The sequence below is a fragment of the Planococcus citri genome, chromosome 5 (genome assembly GCF_950023065.1).
Source record: "Planococcus citri chromosome 5, ihPlaCitr1.1, whole genome shotgun sequence".
NCBI classification, from domain to species: domain Eukaryota; kingdom Metazoa; phylum Arthropoda; class Insecta; order Hemiptera; family Pseudococcidae; genus Planococcus; species Planococcus citri.
Window position 1 is genome coordinate 60,921,394 of NC_088681.1, and position 9,425 is coordinate 60,930,818.

The window sequence follows — 9,425 nt, forward strand, 5'->3', positions numbered from 1 at the left end:
AACCAACTTACGATTCGAATAAAAGAATTATCTGCAACGAGTTGATTTTTTCAAAAAATGTCTTAAAATGCCATTTTTTACGTTTTTTCTGGAAAAAATTTGGGAGATAGTTGAAAATGTATACAATAAAACTTTTTCAACATCAAATTTCTACCCTAAAAATATTTCAAAAACTTGGCAAAAATAGCTGTTTCAACCAAGGATCAGAATTATTGTAAAATTGCTTCGGTTGAAGAGTGACTTTTGGATTTTAGAAACATCGCCTTCCTCAATTTAAATTCAAACTTATCCTGAACTTTCTTTTTTTAAATACCTTTTTTTTTAATGATTCAAGTGAATTCATTATCCCTCAAACGCAAAAACTCTTTTGTAATCAGCGATTAGCTGATGGCTTGTTTATATCTGTTCTCAGTGTTCTCGTAGTAATGAAACGTATCACAGTGGAGTCTCGATAACTCAAAGCTGAAGGGAGAAGGAGTTGACTTCGAGTTATCGGAGTTTTCGAGTTATCGGAGTTTGAGTTATAGAGGTTAATTTTTGGTATATTTCGAGTAAGTGAAGTTTTGAATTAGATGAGTGTTTTTTTTTTATCAGAATGAAATGGAAATACGTATTATATGTATGAGTAAAGTATAGAATGAGATAGTGCAATAGGTACCATTGAAGATAACTGATATGTGAATGTGAAAGAGTTTTGTATCAATGAGATTCGAATTTACAAGTGTTTTCACCTAGAAATTCAAGTTCTAAAAAACCATACCTACCTAATTGAAATTCTAAAATTTTGAAAACAAAAAAATCAAACTTTTTACCTACATAAAAAACATTGTGTTTTCACCCATCAAAATAGGAATTTTCGAAAGCTTCTGTTCTCGTTATATGCTCGGGCTAATTTTTTCCTCTTTCAGAATATCAGGAATTCCATGTTTAAGGCTGCTAAAAATTGAACAGGGAAAACAAAAATTTTTTATAAGTGTTTTTTTCTCAAATCACTCAGCAAATCTTCGGTCGCCTCTCTCCTTCCCTCCTAACAAAACTTTTAGTTTCGTCCCTGCGTGTCTACGACTCTACGTCATTGTAAAATTCACACTTAACGATACGTTCCAAAGACGACTGACAATTCCCGTGAAAAATCGATATCGTGTCATGAAGAGAGTCTTCGTTTTCATAAAATCATGTTCGTAAATCAAAAATTTTGATTTTTTTCGATCGTAATATCTTAGTGATTCATACGTATACTGCTTATTCATGTTTACACAAATGTTCAACCGTACTACGTAATTCTCAACGTCAACATAAACATCCACTAATGTGGTCTGGTTGTTCGAAAATCTTTAGTACTTTATAGTTCTTGACAAGTGGGTATTTCTTCGATTCGTCTTTCTCATTCAGGTATAAATTGTATCCAAGTTTAGGCCTAAAAATCAAAAGTAGGCTAACGAAAAGTGCAGATTTATTTTGAAAAATCTGAACTCAAAATGGACTCGAGTCAGGTCGTACTTTTGTGCATTTTTAGCCTCATTACATTGAGCAAAATACGATTAGGTAAGGAGTTTTTTTTTACATTGTAATTAATTAAAATATGTACGAACAGGTACCTAATGAATCATATTAATTGAAAATTTTTCCAGCTTCAGGCAAGTTTGAACCTTTATACCTTGCTAGAAACGAACTAGTCGACAGTGAATGGTTCGAGCTGACATTTGACGTAGACGAGGGTGAAAAACCCGGAGACTACGTGGTAAAAGGTAAAGGCAGAGACATACTTGCAGCATGCCCATTATCCGAAGGTCCCGAACTTTACAAAATCATCGAGAAACACGAAAAGGGAAAAATATCGATTCCCATTGAGAAGATATGCGCAGAACCGGTTAAATCGCGAGTTTATTTCGCCATGGAAGTAGATGGAGCAAACTCTATCGGATTTGCGGTAATGTTGATGGTGGTTTTTTTATTTTCTCAATCGAACAAATTGCACTTGTTTCCCCCTTTAAGAAATTTATCAAGTATCTATGTACATACTTACTTGTGATTTTAATATCATCACACACATTTTACTAATTAGATTCTACCACAATTGCCTGAAGAGCAACCAGTAGAAAAAGTAGTAGAAAACGACGCCGACGAGTCCACAGAAGATATTTCAATATCAGAAGACGTATGCAGCTCAACCTATCAATCGAACATTTTCACTCTACCTTTAGCCCATTTATACATAGCTCAAATTTGTTTCAGACGTTCCCCTATCATCGGATAACTGAATCTGATGAGGAAGATTCAGATGAAGTATGTAACTAGGTTATCTAAATAGTAAATAGAGGTACTGAATTCTCAGATAAATGAAAGCACTCGATCTACTTCTATATTTAAATTAGGTTCATCCACCAAAACCTCAAAAACTGAATGAAACACGTCAAGAACTGGATGACGATGCTATTGAGGATTTTTCAGAGCAAGTACGCAGCGTACTTAGTAGATCTGAAGGTCAAATTTTATATGTAGATAATTAAATTAAAACATTTTATGTTGCCCCCCTCCCCATTCGAAAATAGAATCAAGAGACACCTGGAGAAGAGAATGACGAGAACGATGAGAGCAATTTGCAACAGCAACAGGTACGTGTTACTTATGATTATGAACTTACCAGTTTTTGATTAACGGAAGCATTAGATTTTGACATACCAAAGCATGAAAAAATTCGTTAGGTACCTACTATATGTACTCAGCCTTTCAATATTTATAAAATGAATTATTAGAAATCTGTAGATAATTAAATGAAAACATTTTATGTTGCTCCCCCCCCCCCTTCAAAAATAGAATCAACAGACACCTGGAGAAGAGAATGACGGAAACGATGAGAGTAATTTGCAACAGCAACAGGTACGTGTTACTTATGAACTTATCAGTTTTTGATTAACGAAAGCACTAGATTTTGACATACTACCAAAGCATGAAAAAATTCGCTAGGTACCTACTATACTCAGCCTTTCAATATTTGAAGAGTGATATTCCAAAACTCGCTTTGTCCATTTTCACAACTTTTCAGGAGAGAGGAAAAACAGTTTCCCTTTAAACGGGTAAATTGGCTTTTTAGGCGAGTTTAGCACTTTATTTGGGTGGATTTATAATGTAGGAGCGTAGGTATACATATCATCCACTAAATACTGCTGAAAAAATTTCAATAAAAATGGACAAAACGCGTTTTGGAACATTATTTTTTTTTTAATTTTTAGTGAATTGGCTATTTAGGTGAGTTTAACACCTCATTTTGGTAGGTTGATGATGTAGGAATGTGAGTTAATACTTCATCTACCAGGTACCACTGAAAACCCAACTTTGATAAAAATGGACAAAGCGAGTTTTGGAATATCACTCTTCATTTCTAAAATGAATTAAGTATTAGAAATCAGACGAGAAATCTAAAATTGGTCATGGTTTTGGAAACGAATACCACAAAAATCATCAAAATTGAGACAAGTTCTGAGATTTCATATTACATTCATAGGCAATTTTTTTTTTATAACATAGAAAATTTGGATTTTGTTCACTAAAATGGAATTTCAACTTCAAATCCAAAATTTGAACCAGTGTAGTGTCAAAATAAGGCCCGAAACATGCTTCAAGTTTTTGAACCCCCTTTCCAAAACTTAAAAAAAAAAAAAACTTGAATACAACTAAAACATTTGAAAAAAAATCTTAATCATGATGAATAAAAACAAAAACTAAAAATCCTACAAATTTTCATTAGGCTCTTATCAAAACTAGGAAGCTGATTTTGTTTTGTTATTTGAAAATTCTCAACGAGTACATTACACGAAAAACGTAGGTAAGTAGTTAAGGACTAATTTTGATTTCAAAGGCCCAAATTTGATGAAAGGAGTCCTACAAACGAATCAACATTAAATTTTTTGGGAGAAAAATATATTATATTATTTTAAAAATTTTTTTCGACCCAAAATCCAAAAATACAACTGATTTGGTCCCATTAGGGTCAAGTACTTAGATGTGCCCCCAAAACCGAATTTTTGCATCTCTTCCAAAAGTCTAGGATTTTTTATTGGGCACTTATTAAAACTAGAAAACTGATTTTTTTTTTAAATTCAAAGTAAGGCCAATTTTTATTTAAGGACTCCACATTTTGGGAATAGGAGGTCCTAAAATATGCACAATTTTTGTAAAAAATGATGGCTATTGCGGTAGGTCCAACTTTGGAAAAAAGGTGAGGGGTCAAAAATTTTGATAGTTGTTGACGTTTTGAGCTTAAACTAGACGACTCCCGGTGTGTCAGTTTTTTATGTATCATATATGTACATAGGTAGATGTTTATTTATTAATTTAATTATTTATATGTGATCTGTCACGAGAAAACCAACTTAGTGTCCAAAAAATCGATATTTTTTTTATTGTGGATATTGGTAGTACTCAGGGTGCTGAATCTGCCTGCGGTGCTAAAAACGTTCGCGAACGATTCTTTTGACCCTAAATTTAAGGTCAAAAAAATTGAGCAACTACAAAAAAAATGAAATTTTTTTTTTTTTTTTGATTTTCTTGAAATGTATGTCCTGGGGAGTCAACATACAAATTTTTGTGGATATCGGCTCACATTTGTAGGATTTAGGCCGTTTTTTTGAAATTTGAATGAGGTTCACTCTGGAAAAATCAACTCTTTTCACATTGAACAAATTTGTTACGAAACGTGATAAATTTAATAATAATAACTTATTCTTCATTAATAATTCATACTCGGATAGTTCTTGCAACATTTTTGGCAAAAAAATCGAAAAAATCGATTTTGGGAAATTTCGATTATTGGACTTGGCAACCTTGAATGTGATGATTCTGAAAAAAAAAAATATCGGGTTATGTTGGCACTGATGGGGGCCAAAAGTGGTGCAAGTTTCAGGGACCTACAAATTTTAGATCGCCTGATACATAGACTCAAAACTTCAAATGCCCTTCCTGTAAAATTTACGTTTTGGACACTAGGTTGGTTTTCTCGTGACAGATCACATATAAGTTTAATAATGCATACCTAATAAGTTTCAGCACAATGATGATTTTTACATTTTATGGCTTAGAACCTGTTCTAATCAACAAAATAAGATCAAACTTGAGAAATGGGGTTCTTTTGAGAGTTAAAGTTGACCCTTGCAGTGGGAAGGGACAAAGTTGGAAATTACAGAAAGGTCATTTCTTTGGAGGGGCATAATATAGCCCCAAATAGACAAAAAAGATCCAAAATCATACCATTGGTCAGTACTCTCATTGTGATCAACATATCCAAATTTCAGCTTCCTAGGTCATCCCCACCTCCTTTAAGGTGGGAAAACCCACATTTGACCCTAATTTTTGACCCCCTTACTCCTAAAATGGATCTAGGGGGTCCAAATTTTCAGAATACAATGGGAGAGTGCCACATGAGTGATTATTGCAGGTTTCAACCTTCCAACCCTATTTGATCTCTCTCCAAGATCCAAAAAGTGGATTTTTGGTCTGCTCGTATTTTACGTGTTTTTCGATGTTTAGGAAAGCCTACAGTGCAGCCCCTCCAAATTTACCTAGAGGGTCAAAATGTTCACAGTACAATGGGAGGATGTACCCGAAGTGCCTTTTGCATGTTTCAACCTTCAAACCCCATTTGAACCCTCTCCAGGGTCGACAAAGTGAATTTTTGGGCTGTTTTAAGTGTTTTTCAACATTTGACAAATGTTAAGGAAAGCCTACAGCCCCTCCAAATTGACCTAGAGGGTCCGAATTTTCACAGTACACTGGAGGAATGTACCCAAAGTGTGCGTTTTGCATGTTTCAACCTTCAAACCCCCTTTGAACCCTCTCCAGGGTCAACAAAGTGAATTTTTGGGCAGTTTTATGTGTTTTTCGACTTTTGACCAACGTTAAGGAAAGCCTACAGCCCCTCCAAATTGACCTAGAGGGTCCAAATTTTCACAGTACAATGGGAGGATGTACCCAAAGCGACTTTTGCATGTTTCAACCTTCCAACCCCATTTGATCCCTCTCCAGGGTAAACAAAGTGAATTTTTGGGCTGTTTTACGTGTTTTTCGACTTTCGACCAACGTTTAGGAAAGCCTACAGCCCCTCCAAATTGACCTACAGGGTCCAAATTTTCACAGTACAATGGGAGGATGGACCCAAAGTGACTTTTGCATGTTTCAACCTTCCAACCCTATGTGACCTCTCTCCAGGGTCAAAAAAGTGCATTTTTGGTCTATTTTACATGTTTTTCAATGTTTAGGAAAGCCTACAGCCCCTCCAAATTGACCTAGAGGGTCCAAATTTTCACAGTACAATGGGAGAATGTACACAAACTGCCGTTTTGCATGTTTCAACCATCCAACCCCATTTGAACCCTCTCCAGGGCCAACAAAGTGAATTTTTGGGCTGTTTTACGTGTTTTTCGACTTTTGACCAACGTTTAGGAAAGCCTACAGCCCCTCCAAATTGGCCTAGAGGGTCCAAATTTTCACAGTACAATGGGAGAATGTACACAAACTGCCGTTTTGCATGTTTCAACCATCCAACCCCATTTGAACCCTCTCCAGGGTCAACAAAGTGAATTTTTGGGCTGTTTTACGTGTTTTTCGACTTTTGACCAACGTTTAGGAAAGCCTACAGCCCCTCCAAATTCACCTAGAGGGTCCAAATTTTCACAGTACAATGGGAGGATGTACCCAAAGTGTGCGTTTTGCAGGTTTCAACCTTCCAACCCTATTTGACCCCTCTCCTCCCTTCCCCACACCAAATTTTTGGTAGCCTCTTTTTGAGCCTGTCTACCAAAATTTTGAAAAAACTGAAAAAACTGAAAAACCATCACAAAGAATTTAGTAGTTTTATTGTAAGCCCCTCCCTTTCTTTCTCTCACCTCCACCACAAAAAAAATTAATAAAATGATATAGAAAATGAGTAGGAGAGATCCGAAACTTCTTGTGTTCATGAAGCTAGAATTCGAGAAAGGAAGGTGAAAGTGACTATTATTTTGAAAGTTCGAATTTAATCCCCACCCATGGCACAAAATCGTTTCACTTCAAAGATTTTCTGAATAAGATCTTGAGAGAAACTGAAAGAGATGGAAGGGTTTTACACAGCCAGAAAATGTTTTAAATTGTTATTTTAGTAATTTTTGGATATTTGGACCTCGTGCTCACTTCTTTCTAACCAAAACCCAATAAATACACGAAACTTGATGCTCAGAGAGCGATTTTTACCTAGTGAGACCCTTTTGAAGGGAGTTTCTAGGCACAAAATTTTTTAAAAACAGCGAAAATTCATCTTAATTAATCGACTAAAAAATTGAAAGGTATAATCTTCAGCAAACAGTAGGGATAAATTAAATGCAAAATGAGTTTGGAAGGTGGAAAGGGGTCCGAAGGGGTTGAAAAGTCTCAAATTTTGAAAAATCAAGACTTTATTCATTTTTGAACATTTTGTTCACGAGATTATTTTTCAGACTAAAAAAAAATTATGCAGCTCCCCAAAAATATTGAAAAGATTTGGGGAGTATTTGAACCTCCTTCTATAGCCCATTCCTAATCTCTCGTGCTCCTAATCACAGTATTTATTTCTCGATTCATATCTAAATCAATGGTTCGTAAATTGGGAGAATTTTCCATGTTTTTTTCTTTCTAAATTTTGGTACCATATTTAATATCTCCTCTTTACTCTATAATTTTATCAATATTATCCTTTTTTGTAAATTTAATGGTCATTGCTTGAAAAAAAAACAACTATGAATTTTTATCTCAACGACAAGGAATTTTTTTATTGCATGCACATAGAAAAAACCAAAATACGAACAAGTTGAACTTATGGTTTTCAAATTCGACCACAAAATTAAACGAATTATATACACGTGGTATCGTATCGCTCCTGGAAAACTTCTCAAACCCGAAATCACTCGCACTGGTAAAGAAATATACGACAAGAACGAGTACATTTATGGATTCGACGTTGACGAAATTTTATACAAAGAGGTATGTTCCTATCAATAATGAGTATGGAACTATGGAACCATTTTTTCTTTACTATCTGTCATTATACATATGATAACATTGGCATTATTTCGCACCAGCCCAGCCCTTTTTTCAAAGTCCAACTAGCCCCAGAAGAAGATTTCTTTTTCGAAAGCTGGAAGGAAGCTTCCAGGCAAAACATGTTGACAGCTCCTACATGGGAAGGACTCCGACCTATATGGCAAAACTTGGAGATATTTATACGAAGAGTAACCCATGTACGTAATTCAAAATTTTTTTCAATTTGTATAAATTGTTTCTCCGACGAATTTTTACTACAATGACGAAACGTTTATCTAGATAATCGATTACATAGACGTGAAGACAGGTGTATCCGGCACACTCCAAGAACGCGGTGATTACTCGGTGCCCGCATTATTTTGGAAATCAATTTTCATCGACTTCGTGTACGGAACTACACGGTACAAGCAAGGAATTTTATTCGTAATGCCCAATATCATCGATTCAGGTGAAGTATACGAAAAAAATGTAATCTGTCCTGGTGACAGCAAAATCGTCGCGGAAACAGGGTGGCCTAGATTAGTTGGTGTCAAGGGCAGTACTTCGATGCAAGTTTGCTTGTCGAATGCGAAAAACATGCAATCTCTTATAGATGATGAACACGAAGATTACGCGCCTTTGAATTTAAAAGAAGTGCCGGTAAAACGTGTCGATGATCTAGGTAAAGAAACTATGGTAACAATAAATGTGCTTGAAATACTCAAAAAAATGGGTTCTTTGAAAGTGAATTCATTTGGTGTGGCAATACCATCAAGCGATGAAGAAGATGAAGAATTACCTGTTACAGTAGTTGAATCAGAAGTACCTGCCTAATTCAAATAGGCAGGTAGCTGATGTAATATGAATTTATATTATTTATTCTCAATTGAATTTTCTTTTTTCTGTCCCACTATAGATAGTCCCTTAGTAATAATTTATTGTAACTGACTAATATCTAAGCATTAAGCTGAAAATAAACGCAATAAGCATTCTCATCCGGATATATTTTATTCCAAAAAGTAGGATGGATAGTGAAAGATTTCGACCAATTCAGCGAAGACTTTAATTTTGAGTTGAAAGTCATTAAAAATATTGGCTCTGGAGATGCTTCCAGAAGGAAGCGAGATATGGGTTCTCAAAGAGAAAGGAAATATTTTTAAAAAATCGTGGGTTTTTTGATCTAGCCCCCTCCTTTCCAACCATTTCGAGAAAAATGGTCTTGTGCGAACCTCTATACTTAGTGCAAATTGCTGTACGTTCCACCTCTATAAGTGCAAAATTATGTAGGCAATGAAAATTGCAGGAGAATTAAACTTTTGTGAATTGTTTACCTCGTTAAGTGCAAATTGTGGAAAAATAACCTTGCTAAGTGCAAACCTTTTTAAGTGAAAAACTCG

The 9,425-nt window shown here is 35.1% G+C and overlaps 1 protein-coding gene across 1 annotated transcript; it reads left to right on the top strand.

Moving 5' to 3' along the window:
- Positions 1–1,353: 1,353 nt before the first annotated feature.
- Positions 1,354–9,023, top strand: LOC135848750 (uncharacterized). The gene is made up of 10 exons (XM_065368736.1): positions 1,354–1,545; positions 1,632–1,930; positions 2,066–2,158; positions 2,236–2,286; positions 2,376–2,456; positions 2,553–2,615; positions 2,818–2,880; positions 7,795–7,989; positions 8,088–8,246; positions 8,329–9,023. The coding sequence occupies exons 1-10, from the start codon at positions 1,479–1,481 to the stop codon at positions 8,860–8,862; spliced, it is 1,605 nt and encodes a 534-aa protein (XP_065224808.1). The 5' UTR covers positions 1,354–1,478; the 3' UTR covers positions 8,863–9,023.
- The last annotated feature ends 402 nt before the right edge of the window (positions 9,024–9,425 follow it).

Excerpts from the sequence above, each read along its gene's own strand:
- LOC135848750 (XM_065368736.1), top strand. The coding sequence starts at position 1,479 with ATGGACTCGAGTCAGGTCGTACTTTTGTGCATTTTTAGCCTCATTACA. Across the intron at positions 1,931-2,065 it reads CAAACTCTATCGGATTTGCG|ATTCTACCACAATTGCCTGA; the intron begins GTAATGTTGATG and ends TTTACTAATTAG. Across the intron at positions 2,287-2,375 it reads ATGAGGAAGATTCAGATGAA|GTTCATCCACCAAAACCTCA; the intron begins GTATGTAACTAG and ends TATTTAAATTAG.